At 42.8% G+C, this 25,115-nt stretch overlaps 1 protein-coding gene across 1 annotated transcript in view; it reads right to left on the bottom strand.

Moving 5' to 3' along the window:
• Positions 1-9,094: 9,094 nt before the first annotated feature.
• LOC122925785 (protein phosphatase 1 regulatory inhibitor subunit PPP1R7 homolog) overlaps positions 9,095-25,115 on the bottom strand; it is a 75,231-nt gene continuing 59,210 nt past the window's right edge. Inside the window, exon 10 of the mRNA XM_044277137.1 lies at positions 9,095-9,502. Coding sequence (XP_044133072.1) covers positions 9,437-9,502 — 66 coding nt within the window. The 3' untranslated portion in view covers positions 9,095-9,436. The remainder of the gene's footprint in view (positions 9,503-25,115) is intronic.

The following is a 25,115-nucleotide window of genomic DNA, read 5'->3' on the forward strand; positions in this document are numbered from 1 at the left end:
GCACTGTCATTGCACTTGGTGGGGGGCTATTGTAGAATTAAGAGACTGTCTGTGACAGAAAGAAGCCTCTCAGAGACCTAAAACAGCAGGTGAGGTTGGTTTCAGAATAATTTTGAAGCAACCCGACTTAGTGGGACTGAGACCAGATTTGAGGAACCCCAACCTCAATGCAAGAACTGCTCAGGATTAAAAAAAAACTGTTCATCTGCTGTTCAACAGCATTTTGTCATCCTATAGGGTGAGATTTTACCTAGTGGTGCCCTACAGGAGGACGTTATAACTACTGGAGCATTATAGGGGGACATTTTAACTACAATGGGCACTACAGGAGGGCATTATAACTACTGGGGCACTACAGGAGGGCATTATAATTACTGGAGCTCTAACAGGGATATTATAACTACTGGAGCACTACCGGGGATATTATAACTACTGGAGCACTACAGGAGGTATCATAACTACTAGGGGCACTATAGGGGCATTTTAATTTACCGCAACACCAAATTTCTATGCACTTTGTGGTAACTAATCAATTTTTCCTAAAATTGTGGCTGAAAAAAAAATTATACTCACCTCATCTACTTGCCAGGTTTTCTTCTTCAATCAAGACGGCTCTCCACGATCAAATGGATGAGGTGAGTATAATTTTTTTTGTAACCCTGGTTTAACCCCCTGATCACCTAAATGTGAATCTCAGATGTCGCAATCAGCGGTGAACACATCATCTGAGGGGTTAAATTAATAGGGGCAATGTGATTCAGCCGGATCCATACAATGACAAGCAATTTGTAACAGATTGAATTTATTGACGAAGTTCGACAAAGCTGGAATACATTTTTTTTAAAATTTCACTAATCTCTAATTATAAATACAGAGACACTACAGGGGGCATTATAACTACTGGGGGCACTAAAGAGATACCATAAAACTACTGGGGGCTGTATAGGGGGCCTTGTTGCTACTGGAGCACTACAGGGGTCAAAGTGTATTAATAATGGGGGCACTACACAGGCCATATTTTTACTGGGTGCACCATGGTGGGCAGTATTATTGAGCACACTATGGAGGGCACTACTATTAACAGGGGCACTCTTGGGTAGCATTATAATTATTAGGGGCACTATTATTAATGAGGGCACTCTCCAGGATAATTATTACTATGTCTGTATGGCACTATAATTCGGACATTGTAGTGCAAAGTATTTGGGGTAGCAGCAAGATAACACAGGATGGGGAGGATAATGGAAAGTGAGAAACCAAAGATGTCTGTGGGGCAATCTCTGCAGAGATGAATAGTGACATGAAGAAGTTGTCATGGGCCGAATGGAGAAGATGGTTAAAAAGAATGTATACATCAGAGATGTCATGTTTGAAGCACTGGATGTAATACGTATGTAAAGCTGTATAGTCCTGTGGGTTTGGGAGTGCAAAATATAATGCCTATCCAGAAAGTAAAATACGTCTTTAGTGCTAGGGTGTGAGGGGAAGCGGTGGTTAGTTCTAGAATTTTGCATATATGCATTGGGGATTTTTTGAGACTCTAGTAAAGTCCTTGGTTTTAATTCAGCAGTAGAGTTGTCCCTGGTGGACGTTCCCTGACAATGTAAAAGTTCTTATAACTTATTACTTACATAACTTTTAACAAATGAATGCATTGGATTAAACATGTACATTACGTACATATAAAAGTGTAACCGCAAAAAGTTACACAACCTCATAATCATACAGCTCTCCAAGAAGTCGGGTTTATTGACTACCCAGTACTGATACACTAGAAGTTATTTTTGGACACACAATCATTTGTCAGATTGCATCCCTGTTTATGTACATTAGCTTCTCATTACTAGATAACTTCCTATACGTCACTGCATATCAGATAAATGAAACACACTCTTGTTGTTTAATACACTCCCCAACTGAAATACAGAATAAGGCCTCATGCACACGACAGTTTTTTTTCACGGTCCGCAAAAACGGGGTCAGTGGGTCCGTGATCCGTGACCGTTTTTTCGTCCGTGGGTCTTCCTTGATTTTTGGAGGATCCACGGACATGAAAAATGAAAAAAAAATCTAAGTCAAGTTTGCCATTGAAATGATAGGAAAAAACGGACACGGATCACGGACACGGATGACAATCTTGTGTGCATCCGTGATTTTGACGGACCCATTGACTTGAATGGGTCCGTGAACCGTTGGCCGTGAAAAAAATAGGACAGGTCATATTTTTTTCACGGCCAGGAAAAACGGATCACGGATGCGGCTGCCAAACGGTGCAGTTTCCGATTTTTCCACGGACCCATTGAAAGTCAATGGGTCCGCAAAAAAAAACGGAAAACGGCACAACGGCCACGGATGCACACAACGGTCGTGTGCATGAGGCCTTAGGATCTACATGTGCTAATGTTTCTAGTAAAGTAAAACCACATTTCAGCTAAAATAAAATAAAAATTCATGGCAAGGATGGGGTTAAAATAATAAAGCAAGTTAAACTTACCAGTTAAAACCCCTTCCACTCCAGCACCACCCTTCCAATCTTACATGCAGCTGCAGCTATGATGTCATCTTAACTGAAGTGACGGCATGCCCATATACTGCTTGTGACCACTGCAGCCAATTGCAGGACTCAGTGGTATACGGCACAAGACTGGTAAGGCCAGTGAATGGCTACATCTTTCAAATTTGGTATATGAGTATGTCACTGATGCAGCCATGTAAACAAAACCCAATTGGAACGACCAAAGCATCAGAGCTGGTACATAGAGGTTTTGAACCGGTAAAATATAACTTGTTTTCCTATTTTAACATCTTCTTATCAATTTAACAATTTATTTTAACTCGGACAACTTCTTTAAATATTTTCTATGCCAAAACTTCCTGAAATATCACACTTGTATATCATAATTTCATAGGAAGCCAATCAACCTGAACTAGTATGTTCTAGTTGTATGGTAGTGAACTTCAGTAAACCAGTTTAAAGGCAAACACAGGGATAACATAGAAATAATATTTAGCAGCATTTTCTGCCCACTTTGTAGTCCAGATTCCTTTTTTTGACATAGTTAAAAATGAAAAAGTATTCTTGTTAGTTGCTATGATCAATATTAAAGCTGCTGAATTATTTTAAACCTTCTGAATTATTTCATGGCAGTAATATATACTTTAGGCTAGGTTCACATCTTCCCTCGTATTTCTATTGCTCTGTTCCATTATGGGACATACACCGACACCCAACGGACCATATTGACTATAAAGGTGCACTCACACTCAAACAACTGAAAATCCGCTCCATTCATTTCAAAGAGGCAGCATGCACATGGATTTCTGCAAACCCCAATTAGGTGAATGAAACAGATTTTCACAAAATCTGGAGACTTTGTTTCCCCTACCCCACATTAAGGCCTCATGGACACAACCGTGGTTTGGGTCCACATCTGAGCCGCATTTTTTGCGGGTCCGTTGCAGACGCATTCACTTCAATGGGGTAGCAAAAGATTCGGACAGCACTCCGTGTGCTGTCCACATCTGCACTTCCGTTCCATGGCCCCGCCAAAAAAACAAAACATGTCCTATTCTTGTCCATTCAAAAGACAAGGATAGGACTGCTCTACTGAGGAACGGACGTTCTGTTCCACAAAATGCGGAAAACACACAACCGGCATCCGTGTTTTGCGGATCTGCAATTTGCAGACCACAAAACTGGTTGAGGCCTTATTCACACGTCAGTGTTTTGGTCAGCTATTTCCATCAGTGATTGTGAACCAAAACCAAAGCTGGAGCCTCCACAGACACAAGGTAAAGAGCTGGAGCCTCCACAGACATAGGCCTCATGCACACGACCGTTGTGTGCATCCGTGGCCGTTGTGCCGTTTTCCGTTTTTTTTCACGGACCCATTGACTTCCAATGGGTCCGTGAAAAAATCGGAAAATGCACAGTTTTGCAGCCGAGACCGTGATCCGTGTATCCTGTCCGTCAAAAAATATGACCTGTCCTATTTTTTTGACGGACAACGGTTCACGGACCCATTCAAGTCAATGGGTCCGTGAAAGAACACGGATGAACACAAGATTGGCATCCGTGTCCGTGATCCGTGGCCGTAGGTTACTTTCATACAGACGGATCCGAAGATCCGTCTGCATAAAAGCTTTTTCAGATCTAAGTTTTCACTTCGTGAAAACTCATATCCGACAGTATATTCTAACACAGAGGCGTTCCCATGGTGATGGGGACGCTTCTAGTTAGAATACACTACAAACTGTGTACAAGACTGCCCCCTGCTGCCTGGCAGCACCCGATCTCTTACAGGGGCCCGTGATCAGCACAATTAACCCCTTCAGGTGCGGCACCTGAAGGGGTTAATTATACTATCATATCCCCCTGTAAGAGCTCAGGGCAGACCCCCCCTCCCCAGTTTGAATATCATTGGTGGCCAGTGCGGCCCCCCCCCTCCCTGCCTCTATTGTAATAATTCGTTGGTGGCACAGTGTGCGCCCCCCGGCCCCCCCCTTCCTCCCTCTATTGTAATAATTTGTTGGTGGCACAGTGTGCGGCCTCTCCCGGCCCCCCCTCCCTCTATAGCATTAACAACATTGGTAGCCAGTGTGCGGCCTCCCATCTCCCCCCCCCCCCCCCCCGATCATTGGTGGCAGCGGAGTTCCGATCGGAGTCCCAGTTTAATCGTTGGGGCTCCGATCGGTAACCATGGCAACCAGGACGCTACTGCAGTCCTGGTTGCCATGGTTACTTAGCAATAGTACAATAGTAGAAGATTCATACTTACCTGGCTGCTGGCTGCTGCGATGTTCGTGTCCAGCCGGGAGATCCACCTACTGGTAAGTGACAGGTCTGTGTGGTGCATTGCTAAATGAACTGTCACTTACCAGTAGGAGGAGCTCCCGGCAGGACACAGACATCGCAGCTCGCAGGTAAGTATGAATCTTTTACTATTGTACTATTGCTACGTAACCATGGCAACCAGGGCTGCAGTAGCGTCCTGGTTGCCATGGTTACCGATCGGAGCCCCAGTGAGGCGTTCCCATGGTGATGGGGACGCTTCAAGTTAAAATATACCATCGGATTGGAGAAAACTCTGATCCGATGGTATAAAAGGGACTCCAGACTTTACATTGAAAGTCAATGGGGACGGATCCGTTTGAAATTGCACCATATTGTGTCAACGTCAAACGGATCCGTTCCCATTGACTTGCATTGTAATTCAGGACGGATCCGGAACTCCGCTGCCACCAATGATCGGGGGGGGGGGTGGCAGGCCGCACACTGGCCACCAATGTTGTTAATGCTATAGAGGGAGGGGGGCCGATGGTGGGCGCACACTGTGCCACCAATGAATTATTACAATAGAGGGAGGGAGGGGGGCCGCACTGGCCACCAATGATATTCAAACTGGGGAGGGGGGGGGGCTGCCCCCTGCTGCCTGGCAGCCCTGATCTCTTACAGGGGGATATGATAGTACAATTAACCCCTTCAGGGGGGCAGTGAGTCATGTACACAGTTTGTAGTATATTCTAACTAGAAGCGTCCCCATCACCATGGGAACGCCTCTGTGTTAGAATATACTGTCGGAAATTAGTTTTCATGATCTAACTCATATCCGACAGTATATTCTAACATAGAGGCGTTCCCATGGTGATGGGGACGCTTCAAGTTAAAATATACCATCGGATTGGAGAAAACTCTGATCCGATGGTATAAAAGGGACTCCAGACTTTACATTGAAAGTCAATGGGGACGGATCCGTTTGAAATTGCACCATATTGTGTCAACGTCAAACGGATCCGTTCCCATTGACTTGCATTGTAATTCAGGACGGATCCGTTTGACTCCGCACGGCCAGGCGGACACCAAAACGTGGATGTCCGTGGATCCTCCAAAAATCAAGGAAGACCCACGGATGAAAAAACGGTCACGGATCACGGACCTACGGACCCCGTTTTTGCGGACCGTGAAAAAATACTGTCGTGTGCATGAGGCCATAAGGGAAAGATCTGCACAAAAGATCTGTGTTTAGACACGCATCTGGTTTTGTCTCAAAATCACTGACCAAACACTGACTATAAGGCATAACTAGTATCTTCAATCTGTTTAATTTACGAAACTCACTCAAACAAATGGTAGTACTGAGCTTGACTAGTTAGTTACTATATATCTAAAAATAATATCAGCGATATAACGGAAACTAAATATTTTTTATTTTTATTCATTTGATACAAGCAATTTAACAGTTAATACAAACAGTACAAGTTGATGCACGTTGAGTGTTTCACTTTTTCAGAACTAAGGGCTCTTTCACACTTGCGTTCTTTTGTTCCGGCATAGAGTTCCGTCGTCGGGGCTCTATGCCGGAAGAATCCTGATCAGGATTATCCCCATGCATTCTGAATGGAGTGAAATCCGTTCAGAATGCATCAGGATGTCTTCAGTTCAGGACCGGAACGTTATTTGGCCGAGAAAATATCGCAGCATGCTGCGCTTTTTGCTCCGGCCAAAAATCCTGAACACTTTCCGCAAGGCCGGATCCGGAATTAATGCCCATTGAAAGGCATTAATCCGGATCCGGCCTTAGGCTAAACGTCGTTTCGGCGCATTACTGGATCCGTTTAGCTTTTTCTGAATGGTTACCATGGCTGCCGGGACGCTAAAGTCCTGTTTGCCATGGTAAAGTGTAGTGGGGAGCGGGGGAGCAGTATACTTACCGTCCGTGCGGCTCCCGGGGCGCTCCAGAATGACGTCAGAGTGCCCCACGTGCATGGATGACTTGATCGCATGGACTCTTGATCGCATAGGGTGCTCATTCTGGAGCACCCTGGGAGCCGCACGGGCGGTAAGTATACTGCTCCCCCGCTCCCCACTACTACTATGGAAACCAGGACTTTAATAGCGTCCTGGCTGCCATAGTAACACTGATCCGTCTTCAAATGCTTTCAGGTCACTTGCGTTTTTCCGGATCCGGCGTGTAATTCCGGCAAATGGAGTACACGACGGATCCGGACAACGCAAGTGTGAAAGAGCCCTAAGGCACAAGATGAAGCTTTAAACTTAGGAAGCAGATCTGGGAAAAGATGAGCCAGTTCGCTGAAATGTAATTTTCAGTACATCTGCACGGGACTGAGGGCCCTTTAAAATACTGGTTATCAGAGAGAAAACAAGAAAAGACAAAGGCCATAGCAGCATGTTTGGGACAAGAATAGGAATTAAAAATAGGTTCTATAATGTGGCAGACAAAAGAGATTGTGAGAACATCTTGGTCATTTATGGTATATCCACAGCGCATACCATAAATGTCTGATAGGTGCAGGTCCCACCTCTGGGACCTGTGCTTATCTCCAGAACAGGACCCTGTTAGACTTGGCTAGAAATGGAGAGCTTACCGCACATCAGTGGCTCTCTCCTTTCACTTTAATAGTGTCCCAGAAAATAGTCAAATCAGAGTGCTTGGCTATTTTTGGAAGTAGTACTGAAGTGAATGGAGAGAGCGTGCATGAGCATGGCCACTTCTCCATTCCTGGTTGGGTGAGAATGGGTCCTGTTCTGGAGAGAGGAGATGGTTCCAGAGTTTGTACCTATAAAACATTTTATGGTACTGTGGATATACTATAAATGTCCAAGATGAGACAACTGCTTAAATTGATTGCCTGGTCACATAAAAATGAATGTTATATGTATTAATAATTTACAACCAATATCTTTTTAGTGTATGTAACATCTGAAACAAAAAACTTTAAAGTGTATGAATCCAAGTTACTATGTGCTTGTCTAAAATCAAATCTGACCACGCCAGCCAAAAAGCCAAAGTTCTGTTACACAAGAGTTACTTTTATGGTTCTTAGGCCTCCTGCACACGAACGTTTTTTTACACGGTCCGCAAAAACGGGGTCCGTAGGTCCGTGATCCGTGCCCGTTTTTTCTTCCGTGGATCTTCCGTGATTTTTGGAGGATCCACGGACATGAAAAATGAAAAAAAAATCTAAGTCAAGTTTGCCATTGAAATGATAGGAAAAAACGGACACGGATCACGGACACGGATCACGGACACGGATGACAATCTTGTGTGCATCCGTGATTTTCACGGACCCATTGACTTGAATGGGCCCGTGAACCGTTAGCCGTGAAAAAAATAGGACAGGTCATATTTTTTTCACGGCCAGGAAACACGGCTCACGGATGCGGCTGCCAAACGGTGCAGTTTCCGATTTTTCCACGGACCCATTGAAAGTCAATGGGTCCGCAAAAAAAACGGAAAACGGCACAACGGCCACGGGTGCACACAACGGTCGTGTGCAGGAGGCCTTAGGCTGGTATTATTTACCTGCTGTATGGTCTTAATTATGATGTGAAGTTTTACTAATGAAATAGAATCCCAAGTGTCAATGGTGCACAATAGTTTGTGTAGCTTCCAGCCGCTATGGAAGGTCTACATTTGTGTGACTCTTAGGGCTCATGCACATAAACATATTTTTTTTCTGTGTCGGTTTTTTTGCAGACCGTATGTGGAACCATTCGATTCAATGGGGCTGCAAAAAAATGGAAATGACTCTGTGTGCATTCTGTGTCAGTTAAAAGAACATGTCCTATTATTGTCTGCACTATGAACAAGGATAGGACTGTTCTATTAGGGGCCAGTCGTTTAATTCCGCAAAATTAGGAATGTACATGGCCAGTATCTGTGTTTTTCAGATCCGTAATTTGTGGACTACAAAAAAGGCAACAGTCGTGTTTTATAATGTTGACCATTCTAAGACTATATAGGGTCTGTCTGGCCATTATATATTTTTTTTTAAAAGGCTCTGCATCATGTAAAATAATAAAGAAGTCATACTTTCCTCCTTGGTCGCCCAGATGCCCCCATCCCATTGCTTCACAGTCCTTCACCAGTTCCTGGTCATATGCAGGAAATGACCACTTAGCCAATCAATAACTGCAGTGGCGACTCACTTCAGCCAGTTATTAGCGGAGCAGCCATTTTGTGTGCGTCAAGAGGAATCGGGGAGTAGAGACTGACATGAAAAGTCAGAATGGTGGTGTAAGGAGAATCAGTGAGAAAAAAATGACTTCATTATTATTTTATATCATGCAGAGCCTTTTTTTTTTTTTTTTTTTTATGTTAAGCAGCCGGACAACCCTTTAAGGGAATTTGTATGGTGAATTGACAGTAAATAGGATATACTGCAAATGAATGAACATTCGCTTTGAATTATAACCATCTGACAAGTATAATGCCATAGAGTCCATGGAAGACACTAATATGTACAAGCTCCTAAATGGTCACTAATTATAGGCTAGTCACATGTATAGAACACCTGTTTCAGAAGGTTCAGATTATCACAGCACAATCATCAGAAACTCCCCCGAATTCCTCCTCTTGTAGTCTCATGGCAGATGATGTTTGAGGTGGGGCATATTTCTTCTACTGTAGAGGAATCATGAACTCTCTCTCGTAATCCCTGGCGGAGCTTGTGACAAAAGACTAGCTGCTGCTTTGATAATCTGCAATACAAAAATATTTTAAACACATTTCTGGATTTGATTTCTATTGATAGCACTCTTATAATCTGCATGATATTTGCCCCACAAATAGGATTAACACCATATTTCAATGCCCATAACAACCAACCAAATTTACCTTCTAAGCCAGGGATCAGCAACCTCTGGCACTCCAGCTGTTCTGAAACTACAACTCCCAGAATGCTTCATTCACTTCTGTGGGAGTTAGAAGAACAGCCAAGCATGTTTGCATGCTGGGAGCTGTGGTTTAACAGCAGCTGGAGTACCAAAGGTTGCTGATCCCTGTTCTAAGAAAAGCTCAGGTGGGCCAGTATAACGGCAGTAAGTATTTCCATGTGACCTACAGATGTGGCAAACTTTAACTTGACACTTAACATGTTAAATAAGCAGTTGCAGCAAACTTTAACCTGATTTTGTGCTCATTGTCAATTTAAAGTTTGCTGGATCTGTGTACTTAGTTTGCTGTGTCATGTTAACATAGCTTTCATGTAATACCACCACGATGGCCACAGGAGGGGAATATAGGGGCTGTTTATCTGGAAATAACAGTGAACCCCTTTTTTCTTGAAGGGGTTATCCAATATCTCAAACAGCCCCCATGTGTCGGGCCCCTCACACGGAATATACCTATCCCACACCACTGCTTCTCCCTGTACACGGATGAAAACATCTGGTGTCGGGGGGGGGGGGGGGGGGAGCAGCTAATGGCAGGTGGGTACGGGGACGAGCCTCACTAGCATCGCGGGTGACGCTATGGAGGCTCGTCCCCATCCTCGCCTGCCATTGGCTATGCAAAAAAAGATAGAGCAAAAAAGACTGCGGACAAGAATAGGCATTTCTATCATAGGGCTGGCGACATTCACACAGACTGTATCCGTGTTTTATGCATCCGCAATTTTCGGACAGCAAAACACATACAGTTGTGTGAATATAGCCTAAGACACCACGTTTAATTAATTAATTGCTGTTTTAAGGCCATTAAGGGGGATTTTAGTAACAAGCATTTAATCACCTATATTCTGGACTGGTGCTAAATGCTAGAAAGGTTGATCCCTAGAATGGAAGACACCAATCCCCCCTTCTCCCAGCTTCATGAGTATTCTAGTGATCTGTGGTGACCCTAGTGGTCAGACCCCCACTCATCAAGCAAAATGCTTTTGCCTTTAATACCCTTTTAATTGAGTTTGCATGTTCTTACAATGGTGACAGGAGTCTCTTCTGTATACTCTTATCCTTCTACACGAACGTATTTAGCGTTCCGTATACGGGCTGTTTTCTGCATTCTGCATACAGTCCGTATACGGAACCATTCATTTCAATGGGTCCGCAAAAGATGCGGACAGCACTCTGCGTGTTGTCCGCATCTGCTGCTCTGTCCCGTGGCCCCACAAAAATGATGAGTCTTGTCCTATTGTTGTCTGTTTTGCGGACAAGAATAGGTATTTCTATAATGGTACTCCTGTTCCATTCCGCAAATTGCGAAAGGCACACGGGCAGCATCCGTTTTTTGCAGATCTGCAATTTGGACCGCAAAAAATGGCATGGTCGTGTGAACAAGCCCTAAATCTGCAACTAAGTGGCCACACAAGGTGCTGATTTTTTATGTTAAATACTTATTTTGCGGTTTTTTTCCAGTCATGATTCAAAAACTGATTGGACAACTGATGCTTTAAATGGCATCAGTTTAAGGCTGGGTTTACTCTTTCAGGTTTCTTGATGTTTTTGCAGCCAAAACTAGAAGTGGATTCAAAAAGAGCAGTAGCCTATTCTATATGTGTCCTCAGTTTATCATCCACTACTGGCTTTGGTTTAAAAAAAACACATCAACAAACTGAAATGGGTAAACTGTGCCTTTTCAATCATTCATTCAGTCGTTTTTTTAGATTTTTTTTATTTTCGGTGCGGAGGCACGGACAGAAACACCACAGAAGCACTCCGTAGTGCTTCCGCGGGCTTCCAATCCGTGCTTCCGTTCCACACCGCATCTCCCGGATTGCAGACTCACTCAAGTGAATGGGTCCGCATCCATGATAAGGGGGGCACACGGCAGGTGCCCGTGTATTGCGGACCCGCTGTATGCGGACCACAATATGGCCATGGCAGGGCAATGGCCGTGTGCATGAGCCCTTACATGTACTTTCACACCGTACTTTTTTTAAAAGCTGGATGTCTTCTCCTTTGGAATGCTATATATATACAGTATACATATATATATATATATATATATATATATATACACAGTATATATATATATATATATATATATATATAAAAGAAGAAAAGGCCCTTCTATTAAGCTACACCCACTTTATTTAAAAATGCATTGAGCAATGGGAAATCTTAAAAAAATTGCAACTTTTTGCGCAAAATGCTGCTTGTGTAAAAATTAGCTACTTTTGTACACCAGAAAAGACTGGAGTACAGCATTACTAAATGTGCTCACATTCAGTAGGATTTATCGAAACTGGCACGCCTGCTACCATCCTATTTTTTGTTTACACTAAACTTTGAATCCCTTCTGCAAAGTTCTTCCCCGCCCTCACATGTTATCTCCTCTTCTTACAGTCTTCTCCTGAATAAGCCCGCTTCTCTGGTTCGCTCTTTCACCACTGCTGGGGAGAGAGAATTGGGACTGAGTTCGTCAGAGTCAGAGTGGCAGAAGGTCTCAGTGGATCTCTGAGGTAGACTACATCAACAGAATGGAGATGCTAATGATCGGAAGCACCCCAAAGCATATAAAACTGAATTACTTTGGCTCCCTTGGACAACATACAAAGATGGCCCCCTTACCAGGTTTGGGAGGGGGATGTAACCTGAGAGATTCCCAGTCATACGTGGCAGCATGCCTCATATTATTCTCTGGTTGATTTGCCTGTGCCCTTACCCCATTTCCCCACTCTTGGAAAAGTTGTGAACCCCCCCCCCCCCCCACCACCACCACCACCACCACCACCACCACCGCCACCTTTCCCTTCCTCTCTCTCCTTCTCCCTTTTCTTTGCTATTGACAGTCTTGAGCTTTATTTTATCCAACATTCAGGCATTTTGTATGTATGAGTGAGTCTTAAGCTACCTTTGACTGTAACGTCATCTTGGATCTTCTGTTGTACGCACAATTTTCTTATCTTATTGTGTTAATTTATTTTTATTTAAATTAAATAAAAAAAAGATCTGTTCACATGACAAATGACAAATTGGATGGAGCAATGCTGTATTTTTAAATCATGTAAAAATAGCAGGTCCTTAACAAGTGCATCTCAGAAAATGAACAGCATCTATGAAGGGATCTGTTCCTTTTATGTTTGTATTAAGTTAAATATTGTTTTATAAAATACAGGACAGAAGCCGTTTCTTGCGTTCAGTATACAGTCCGCAAAAAAACCCGGAATGTACTCCGTATGCATTCCATTTTCGTATTTCCGTTTCATTGAAAGATAGAACATGTCCTATTATTGCCCGCAAATCACATTCCGTGGCTCCATTCAAGTCAATGGGTCCGCAAAAAAAACGGAACACATACGGAAATGCATCCGTATGTCTTCCGTAACCGTTCCGTTTTTGTGGAACCATCTATTAAAAATGTTATGCCCAGCCCAATTTTTTAAATGTAATTACTGTATACTGTATATGCCATACAGAAAACGGTACGGAAAAACGGAACAGAAACGGAAACACAGCGAAAACAAAAAACGGAACAATGGATCCGTGAAAAACGGACCGGAAAACACTGAAAAAGCCATACGGTCGTGTGCAATAGGTCTACTAGTTACCAATTGCAGTCCATTATCATATGATCAATTACAAATACCTGTGACTAGGAAACCATGTACTGTATGTTGTGTGTACTGCAGCTATAATAAAGTGGAGAAATGATGAGAGAAATGCATGTATCTTTCTTCATGGTTTAGTTACTAGTCTCTATATACAAGGAAGATAAAAGGAAACTAAACTCAGTAATGTGTTTTACCATTGCCTGCACAGCACAATAAATTAGGAAATCTGTGAGTTTACTAAACATGTAGTATTGCACTGAGCCTATCTAATAACTGTGCAGTGCTTATTTCCCATGTACTGTGACATCACTGTTTGTTATTCCTGTTTTTGACATCATTTTGTGCATTATCCCTGCATAGTGATTACTGTGACCAAAATGACTGTGTCATCCATCCACTGACATCCCTTGCACTGTTGTTACTGTTATTTTACCTGGTTTATTACCCAGTGATGTTATATCTCAGATATCTCTGTGTGTATTATGCCAGCTGGGGGATATCATTGTGTACCTTTTCCATGATAACTGCATATACAGGGCGTACAATTGCAGAGGAACATGGAAAGTGAGTGGGTTCACTTGTTTCTTTGCTACCTAAAAGGATAGCAGAGCTATAAATCGCATGTAAAACTGGCAATCCCATAAAGCTTTAGCATCAGGGCACAATCAATATTCAAAGTGAGCAATTCCACAATTGCCATTGATTTCTTCTACAGATTTGTACACATAAGAATGATCTGCATTGACGCCAACAATCGATCCATCAGTATATCGCATCAGCGTGGCAGCTCCTGTTTACACCAGATGCCGCTGCACTGTGCAAGATCTGTCCCACGATGGACACTGCTGGAGCCCAATGGACCCAACTGACTTTCACTCAGAGGTTTGCTGTCTTGATGGGAAAAACACAGCTGCACGAAGTGCTATCTTCTCCTGTCAAACACAGTAGAATCTATGACAGAGGCTTCTGACAAAGCTTCAGATGTGAACACAGCCGTAGGCAATTCTATGAATGAAGATCAGAAACTGTGACGTGGCCTGAAAAACTTCCAACTTCACTCCAGTGTTATCATCCTAAAAACTAAAAGCGGATTTGCATTCTGCATTCTCTAGTTACAATCAGAAGTATAAGTAAGTTTTAATACATGAACATAGAAGTGCTTTACACTGAAGCTGTTATGGTATACATGCAGGCAGTATGGTATAAAGCAGCAGGAGCTCATGCTTTTTTCAATAACGATTCAGTATGGCTCAGGGTATGGCTGGTCACGTGACAGATGAAGTGGCCAGCATAGCAGTGTTACCACAGTGTAGCGGTGATCCCATATATATGACTGGGTTCACATTGCAAAGGGTAATCTAATGTTATGTTATATTGCTGTTGTGGCTTACTGAATTTTTATACCTAATGGTACAGTATAGACAAGCAAGGGCTCATCCATTTAAGTTGTTAGGAGGTGGACCTGGGTCCACCCCCTTCTTAGTTCAGTCAGAAGGGAGTGAACGTCTAGCTGAGTAAGCGAGAAGATCTCCTTGTACAAGTCCCTCAGAGCTAGGCCCAGGCTCAGGGAGCCTTCATCTCTGTGACATCTACAGCCAAGAAAACTACTTAATCAAAAGTGCTTCAGAAAGAAGAAGTCCAGAATCTGCAAGGCTGTGCATTGGAGCCAGACAGCAATGTGTTGTGCATGTTTATGGCAGAGAGAGACTTTGCTGTTCTGAGAGGGAACATTGCTAATGCACTTGGAAATGGTTTGAATCTGCTCCACTTTAACAAGAACCTCATTGCCAGCCGTAGGTTCTGCAGAGAGAATTTAGAATGACAAAGAGAAGGAGTACTATAACCTCCATCACTGCTGCTGTCCATATGTTGCTATTGGGGAACAACTGCACTGTTACTTTAAATTGCACCTTGTTACTGTTGGATGTACTACTACTCCTATTTTACACTTTAGTAAAGAGAGATTTATTGATACCAACTGGTTTAGTTGCTGACTTCATTACCATCTTACAGGGATCCCTGGCTTATATACAAGGGTTTCACTAAATGCGGAAGTTTGCGCTGCCGCACTTGTACATACGCAGTAAATACCAAAACTTTTCACTATGCGAATAATTCACACATATATCCAATCAAATCTTATATTAATTGTAATTCTATGGGGGTGGTATATATCATAAAATGTATAGCCTGTGACATGTTATATGTGGGATGTACCACTAGAAAATTTAAGGTCCGAATTCTGGAGCACCTCAACTACATAAAAAATCTGCATAGTGTGAACACATCCAATGCGGCTAAACATTTTATTAGTAAACACGAAAGCCAGGTGCGCAATTTCAAAGCCTTTGCAATTGAACAGGTGAAATTACCTAACAGAGGAGGAGATTTTAAACGTTTAGTGAGACTCAGAGAGGCTTTTTGGATTTTTAAGTTGAATACCAGACATCCAAATGGCCTCAATAAGAAAAATGAACTTAGGTATTTCTACTAACTCATGACTTTCCTGTTCTTTCACATTTCCTTTCATCATAGCTATGTATGCATGCATTTTTTTAATTCAATCAAGAGCAGTAATAGAGAAAAGGGATCCATGCCAGAATTAGCAACACAGCACTAATATATGTGGATCCATACAAATAAGTTGGCTATATATAACCAATATGGTGTTCTGATGCTATCCTGACAATTGACATTCTTTGACAATTTTAATATGTTCACTGTTTTTATTCAATGGTTATTTTTCAACACAAATTTTTGTAATAATCAGTGACTTTGTATAGATGCATGAATTTTCTATTGTGAAACATATGAGCAGTGCCTCACCTGGAAAACAAGAGGTTAAAGTGTTCCCTGCCTCCTACACTCCCCCACCCCTCAGGTGGAGGAGAAAAGCAATTACATTTTGGTACAGACTGGTATAAAGGTGCCAGAGGAGACACTGCTCATTGTTACGACTAAGAACTACTGTTCGAAACGCGTCAAGGTTGCTGCACTTGTGGGTGGATGTCCTGTTTATATGTCTACTGCCTGAATAAAAGACGAAGATTTTAGCTACCAAAATCGTGAGTGCTGGAATTTCATTGTGCTTTCATACCATCTTACAGCCAATGCATTTACAGTAAACTCCTGCCTTGCACCCTGCCAAAAAACGTAATATCAAGGGCACCGAAATCACCACCAGGCAAGACCAGGTTATGCACCAAGGGGAGAAAAGGGTGTGCCCTTCATTCAGGGCAAAAACTACCCCTCCCATCCTCCCCTCTCCTGGGTTGTCTGATGCAGGAGCACTGCTACATTCCTCTGACCTTAGATTATCTCCAACATGCCCGATCATTGTCTCCTTGACATCTGTCATCGGGGGGGGGGGGGGGGGGGGGGGGTACAGTTTGGAGGCCCACCATGTCCATTAAATGGTCAGCCAGTCTCACTAAAATCTTCTGGTTCAGCCAACATTCATCTAATGCCAACGGCCATCTTAAATGTACTATGTCAGGTTGACACACTTTTTCTCTGCATATTTAAAGGGATTATTCAGGATTAAAATATATTGATGGCCTATTCTCGGGATACTAGATTTTTACAGTATTTCTCAAACAAGTGAATAAAGCATTTCTTGAAAAACGTACAAATGCCTAAGGCCTGCTGGATAAGCAATGCATAATCATATATCATACTGCACTCCCTTTATTTCAGTAGGGCCTTAGGCTGCGTACACTTTTGGACCTGATAAGACAAGCCCTCTGTCTATACTTGTCATGTGTTATAGTCAGTTATCTTTAGACAAAAAGAGCTGCTTTGGTCGTTCTAATACTAAATGATATACTGATATCTTATTGCTATGCATGTTTGACTTTTATACGTCGAATGTATGTATATTAAGATATTTACTACAGACCATGCAGCCCATGCAGAAAATGTAGTGTTAAAAGTGCTACTGATTGCCTTGTTGTAAAGCAGCATAAGGATAGCAACTGTGGTTCAGTAGACATGAGCACCTTCAGCTACTGCCTGCTGTCTGTCAGTCAGAGCAGGGAACTCCATTCTATCAGCACATTTCTTACTGCTTCCCTTTCTCTTTTATGACTTTACAGATGTTAAGGTGACAGAAGGGTAAAAAAATGTGCAAGTTTTTTTTTTTTTACCTGCTGTAATATTTATAAATTATGTTTATTTTATAGGCCAATTACCACTATTCTCATGTATATGTATTTCCATAGTGCTACAGTCAGATATGCCATATATGTAGTGCTGTGTGTGCTAAAGAGTTTCATAGGATCAAATGCAGTTATCTGAGGTCACAACAAGTCTTCCCTGAAAGAATTTATTGGCGCCATGATACTGGCACATGGAGGGGGGGAGGAGAGAGGCACCTGATACTGGCACATTAGGGGGCTGGGGGAGAGGATGGCACTATGATATTAGCACATGGGGGGAGGCAAGAAATGGACATGAATCATGAGGGGCAAGAAATGCATATGAATCATGAGGGGCAGAAATGTGAAATGATGGGGGGGGCAAGAAATGGACATGAATCATGAGGGGCAGAAATGTGAAATGATGGGGGGGGGGCAAGAAATGGACATGAATCATGAGGGGCAGAAATGTGAAATGATGGGGGGGGCAAGAAATGGACATGAATCATGAGGGGCAGAAATGTGAAATGATGGGGGGGCGCAAGAAATGGACATAATTCATGAGGGGCAGAAATGTGAAATGATAGTGGGGGGCAAGAAATGGATAAAATCACGAGGGGCAGAAATGTGAAATGATGGGGGGGCAAGAAATGGACATGAATCATGAGGGGCATAAATGTGAAATGATGGGGGGGGGCAAAAAATGGACATGAATCATGAGGGGCAGAAATGTGAAATGATGGGGGGGGGCAAGAAATGGACATGAATCATGAGGGGCAGACATGTGAAATGATGGGGGGGGGGCAAGAAATGGACATGAATCATGAGGGGCAGAAATGTGAAATGATGGGGGGGGCAAGAAATGGACATGAATCATGAGGGGCAGAAATGTGAAATGATGGGGGGGGGGGGGGCAAGAAATGGACATGAATCATGGGGGCAGAAATGTGAAATGATGGGGGGGGGGGGGTGCCAAAATGTAGATTTGCTTGTGCTGACAAAAATCCTTGCACCGGCCCTGCCCCCTGCCCACCTCACAGTGACTGCAGGACTACTGTGTAGCAATTTGCGCACAGCACTCCACCAATCACCACTGAGAGTGTGGAGTCAGGGGGAGCACTTCCCCAGTGAATAAAGAGGATTCAGAACTATGAGACTGCTGTATTCTTGGGAAATACACTACATTGTTCACAAGCTTGAGAAAAAAAGGAAGGAGTCATAGATGATGGAGTTCCTTTTTGCAGACCAATGAGGTACAGAAGGTTGGAAACATTGCCATCAGTCATCAGTTAAATCAGTGATAAGGGAATGTCCAAATCCAAGGCCTCTCTAAAACAAGCAAGGAATTGGAGTCCATAGTTAGAACAAACCCCAGCCCTTCCTATACATCCATAAGAAATGGATCTGATCCACCAAAGTGTTGTTTTATTTTTAGAGCTCTGAAGCCCAGAATGAAAAATGTGTCTGCTCCTAACATCTGCCTTAAAAGTGGCACAAATCGGTGGATTTTGGCACAAGCAGAGTTTTTACACTTTTTCTGATTTTCTTGAAAGGAGATGGGGATTATTGGAAAGAGGAGATACTTCATTGTACAGGGGGCATGGAATAAGGTGTGCCCTTTTGTGCCCCAACTTTGGGGTAAAATTCTGTCTCAAGGTAAGCCAGCCAACAGTTGGTATAGAGCAGAGATGCTTAACCTGTGGCCCTCCAGCTGTGGCAAAACGACAACTTCCATTGTGACCTGCTGTAGGCTGTCCGGGCATGCTAGGAGTTGTAGTTTTGCAAACAGCTGGATGGCCACAGATTGGGCATTCCTGGTATAGAGCTAGACAAAAGTGTCTATCACTGCACCATGCATCCTGAGCCACTGTGATAAATCTGGTACAAATCTAGATAGCCTGTCTATGCTTAATCCATTTATAGGATTAGTAAATCTGGGACTGTATCTTGTTTACATTTAAAAGTAGTCCCATCTTGGACATTGGGGGTATATCGCTAGGATATGCCCCCAATGTCTTATAGGTGCAGGTCTCACCTCTGGGATCTGCACCTATACTTAGAACAGAGCCCACAAGGTACTGGAGGGTGCACCACACGGCAACCCTCCATTTATTCCTATGCGAGAGCTGAAAATAGCCGAGCACTGGCTTGGCTATTTCTATAAGCCCCATATAAACAAGTGGAGCAGTGGCCGCGATTGCGCTATGCACTTCCCATTCATTTCAATGAGACTTCTGAAAATAGAAAAATGCACTGCTTGGCTATTTTTGGCGCTCCTACTGAAATGAATGGAGGGCGACCGCACATGCGAGGTGCGCACTCTGGCACTTTGCCAGCTCTGTTCTAAGTCTAGGTGCGTGTCCTAGAGGTGGGACCTGCACTTATCAGACATCGCTATGCCCCCAATATCCAAGATGGAAATAACCCTTTAAGGGTTCATGCACATGACTGTATGTAATTTGCAGTCCGCAAAACACCGACCGTAAAAAAGAAGGATGAAATCCATGTGACATCCATGTTGCATCCGTTTTTTAAGCAGATCCAATGTAACAATGCCTGTCCTTGTTCGAAAAATGGACAAGAATAGGACTTTTTTTTTTTGCGGAACGGACATGCGGACATACGGACATGGAATGCACACGTCATTTCCATCTTTTTTTTTTTCCCAGACCCATTGAAATGAATGGTTCCGCATATGGACCTATAAACGGAATGGAAACAGAAGAAAAATACCTTCATGTTTGTGAGCCAGTATAAAAACTTTCCAGGCACACTGTTATTTTTTATAGTTCTCAAACAGCAATTTAAAAGGCTTGCCTGAGTTAAATAAAAATGTGAGGCCCCTGTAAATGTGCTAAATTAACAAAAGAGATACTTACCATTTCCCTCCCCTGGCACTTCCGTCGTGTGCTCCAGTTCTCTCCACTGATGACGTTATCTTCCTGTCTGCAGTGATGACATTCAATGCACAAAGGTGACCATTCAGCCGATCACTGGCCTCAGCAGTCTATGGGACATCACCAGTGATTGGCTGCAGCAGTAAACTGTGGGCATGGAAAGTCACTACTGCAGCCAGGAAAACAAACATTGACTGAGAGGATCGGAGCACAGAGGTGGAAGCAGCATGGGATAAGAGGGGTAAGAATGGCTTCTTCTTATTTAACTCAGACAACCACTTTATCTTTACTTTTTGCAGAAAATATTAACAATCCATTTCCATTATGTTTTTAAACATAAAATCGGTTACATTGTGAAAGCATACAACAGCATGAATGAAGCTTGCATAGGTCAGGTGCTTGCAATGACTGTGAGAAGTGTAATTCGCTGACATTCACCTTTGTGACCTAAACAATAAATTCTCCTACCCTGTAATAATCAGGGGTCAAGGGTCAGGTCAACAGATGTCCTCTTTTATTTGCATCAAACATTGCATTATATACATCATATGTACCAGAACTAAAATGTACATCTAATATTGTGTTTATTCAAGTCCCAAACCTCGTTGATTTATATGGAACAAGATCATGAATGGAATGTGGCAGCTGATATAATGTCAATCAGGACATTTCTCAGACAAAGCAATATGAATACTCAGATTTTATCAGTTTATGTCCAGACTAAAAACTTCACAGAAACACCACTTCACAATACATGGTAAATTATTGTGGATCACATATATAGCGCACGTGTGGTGTGATAAATGAATGTTGTATAGAAATAATAATAATGATATTGTGTGAATGTATGATTCAGAGCTACAGTCAGGTCCATAAATATTGGGACATCGACACAATTCTAACATTTTTGGCTCTATATACCACCACAAACCACAATGGATTTGAAATGAAACAAACAAGATGTGATTTAACTGCAGACTGTCAGCTTTAATTTGAGGGAATTTACATCCAAATCAGGTAAACGGTGTAGGAATTACAACAGTTTGCATATGTGCCTCCCACTTGTTACGGGGCCAAAAGTAATGGGACATAATAATAATCATAAATCAAACTTTCACTTTTTAATACTTGGTTGTAAATCCTTTGCAGTTAATTACAGCCTGAAGTCTGGAACGCATAGACATCACCAGGCGTTGGGTTTCATCCCTGGTGATGCTCTGCCAGGCCTCTACTGCAACTGTCTTCAGTTCCTGCTGGTTCTTGGGGCATTTTCCCTTCAGTTTTGTCTTCAGCAAGTGAAATGCATGCTCAATCGGATTCAGGTCAGGTGATTGACTTGGCCATTGCATAACATTCCACTTATTCCTCTTAAAAATCTCTTTGGTTGCTTTTGCAGTATGCTTTGGGTCATTGTCCATCTGCACTGTGAAGCGCCGTCCAATGAGTTCCGAAGCATTTGGCTGAATATGAGCAGATAATATTGCTGCTGCTTTTGTCAGAAGTCACATCATCAATAAATACAAGAGAACCAGTTCCATTGGTAGCCATACATGCCCACGCCATGACACTGCCACCACCATGCGTCACTGATGAGGTGGTATACTTAGGATCATGAGCAGTTCCTTTCCTTCTCCATACTCTTCTCTTCCCATCACTCTGGTACAAGTCGATCTTGGTCTCATCTGTCCATAGGATGTTGTTCCAGAACTGTGAAGGCTTTTTTTAGATGTCGTTTGGCAAACTCTAATCTGGCCTTCCTGTTTTTGAGGCTCACCAATGGTTTACATCTTGTGGCGAACCCTCTGCATTAACTCTGGTGAAGTCTTCTCTTGATTGTTGACTTTGACACACATACACCTACCTCCTGGACAGTGTTCTTGATCTGGCCAACTGTTGTGAAGGGTGTTTTCTTCACCAGGGAAAGAATTCTTTGGTCATCCACCACAGTAGTTTTCCATGGTCTTCCAGATCTTTTGATGTTGCAGAGCTCACCGGTGTGTTCCTTCTTTTTAAGAATGTTCCAAACAGTTGTTTTGTCCACGCCTAATGTTTTTGCTATCTCTCTGATGGGTTTATTTTGGGTTTTTTCAGCCTAATGATGGCTTGCTTCACTGATAGTGACAGCTCTTTGGATCTCATCTTGAGAGTTGACAGCAACAGATTCCACCTGCAAATAGCACACTTGAAATGAACTCTGGACCTTTTATCTGCTTATTGTAATTGGGATAATGAGGGAATAACACACACCTGGCCATGGAACAGCTGAGACGCCAATTGTCCCATTACTTTTGGTCCCTTAACAAGTGGAAGGCACATATGCAAACTGTTGTAATTCCTACACCGTTCACCTGATTTGGGTGTAAATACCCTCAAATTAAAGCTGACAGTCTGCAGTTAAAGCACATCTTGTTTCGCTTAATTTCAAATCCATTGTGGTGGTGTATAAAGCCGAAAATCTTAGAATTGTGTTGATGTCCCAATATTTATGGACCTGACTGTATATACGACGATTTACAGTGGTGCTTGAAATTTTGTGAACCCTTCAAAATTTTCTGTTTCTACATAAATTTTACCCAAAACTACATTAGATTTTCACAGTCCTAAAAGTAGATAAAGATAACCAAATCAAACAAATGTCAAAAATATTAAACTTTGAATATATATTTATTGAGGAAAATGAACCATATGTCACTCACATATGTGAGATTGAATAATTTTCCTCAATAAATAAAACAACCGAGTCTAATATTTTGACTCATTTTGGTTATCTGTATTTTCCTATAGGATTTGTGTGAAAATCAGATTTTAAAGGGAGTCTGTCACCTCCATATGGCCATATACAGTGCTTACATGGCTCTGTAGCACACCTATACAGGATTGTAACGGTACCTTTGTTCTTTTCTTTTTACTTGCACCAGCAGGAAAACCCATTCATTTCAAAGGGTCCGCAAATCTGGAGAGGCAGAACGGAAGCACGGAACTGAACAATACGGAAGCACTACGGAGTGCTTTCTGGGGTTCTGTGCCTCCATGCTCTATATTTTTGCTGGACGGAGGGATCGCAGACCCAGTCATGCACTACGTTTTGCTGTGCGGAGGCACGGCCAGAAACACCATGGAAGCACTGGGTAGTGCTTCCGTGGGGTTCCGATCCGTTCTTCTGCACCACATCTCTGGGTTTGCGGACCCATTCAAGTGAATGGGTCCGCATCCGTGATGCGGGGTGCACGCGGCCGGTGCCGTGTATTGCGGACCTGCAGTATGCGCCGTATAAAGAACCATGCAGAGGCCCAAGATCCTACTATAGCGTGAAAGAGCACACTCCTTTAACACTGTTGCTGATTCCACATAGATTTCTACAGAACCTGTTTTATTAAACGCTTAGAGCCCCCCAACAGTGGAGAGGGTGTCAGCAGTAAGTTTGTGTTGACGTCACTGATTATTTTGCCCTTCCTCGTCAGAACAATAACCCCCAAAAAACGGATCCTGTCTGTTGAGCATCAGCCTTCACTCAGTCAGCATTTGGTCAGTAATCCATCAGTATTGCTAAAGCCCCCCCCCCCTCCCCCCCAAAAAAAAAAACAGGAGTGGATCCAAAACAGAGATGACACGTGAATGGAATCTTTGCATGTCTTCTGTGTTTTGTACCCACTTTTTGGCTACCAAATCATAAGCCAAGTCTGATGCAAAATAGGGACCATGTCATACAGGCCTTACAGCTGCTACATAGACAGGATCGGTTGTGCGTCTCATTTTTCCTTCCTTCTGACAGATCAGAAGAAGGGTCAAGTAAATGATGATGTCAACCAGGCCAAAAAGGCAAAATAGTGGCTCAGTCATGGAGTGGGGAGGGTGGGAACCACATGAAAAGTCCACAGAGTGGCCCAGTGACAGAGGGGTGAGGTAGCAGCAGCATGAGGAGACCACAGAGTGGCCCAATGACAGAGTGCGGAGGTGGCAGCAGCATAAGGAGACCACAGAGTGGCCCAATGACATTGTGTTGAGGTAGCAGCAGCATGAGGAGACCACAGAGTGGCCCAGTGACATAGTGGTGACCTTGCAGCAGCATGAGGAGACCACAGAGTGGTGAGGTGGCAGCAGCATAAGGAGACCACAGAGTGGCCTAGTGACCACAGAATGGTTAATGGGACGTACGTATAATTCCTTTTAATACTCCACATAAATGGCTGTAGTACAATGTAACTTCACCGCTGAATGGCAATTAAGACATATACCGTATTTTTTGCTTTATAAGACACACTTCCTACCCCCCCAAAAGTGGGTGGGAAATGGCTGTGCGTCTTATAAAGCGAATACTAGTGAGCACTTCCATATGGAATTACTTTGGGTACCTTACTGCTGAACGGAAATTACGACATTTTTTTTTTTCCAGATTAATAAACTCCCCCCCTCAAAAAAAAATAACAATCACAATTCACCATAGAATGGCAATTAAGACACATTCTTTTTCCTATTAATACACCCCAAAAAAAGAAATATAGCAATCACAATTCACCGCAGAACGGCTAATGGGACGCACGTATATTTCCTATTAATACAGCACGTAAATGGATGTAGTACAATGTACCTTCAACGCTGAACGGCAATTAAGACATATTTATTTTTTCTGATTAATGAACTACCCCCGAAAAAAAAAAATACAAATCACAATTTGCAGCAGAACGGCAATTAAGACTAGTGAGCGCTTCCATATGGAATCCATTGGGAACATCACCGCTGAACGGCAATTAAGACATATATATTTTTTTCTGATTAATACCTGCCCCCC

This window comes from Bufo gargarizans, chromosome 2 (assembly GCF_014858855.1).
Source record: "Bufo gargarizans isolate SCDJY-AF-19 chromosome 2, ASM1485885v1, whole genome shotgun sequence".
NCBI classification, from domain to species: domain Eukaryota; kingdom Metazoa; phylum Chordata; class Amphibia; order Anura; family Bufonidae; genus Bufo; species Bufo gargarizans.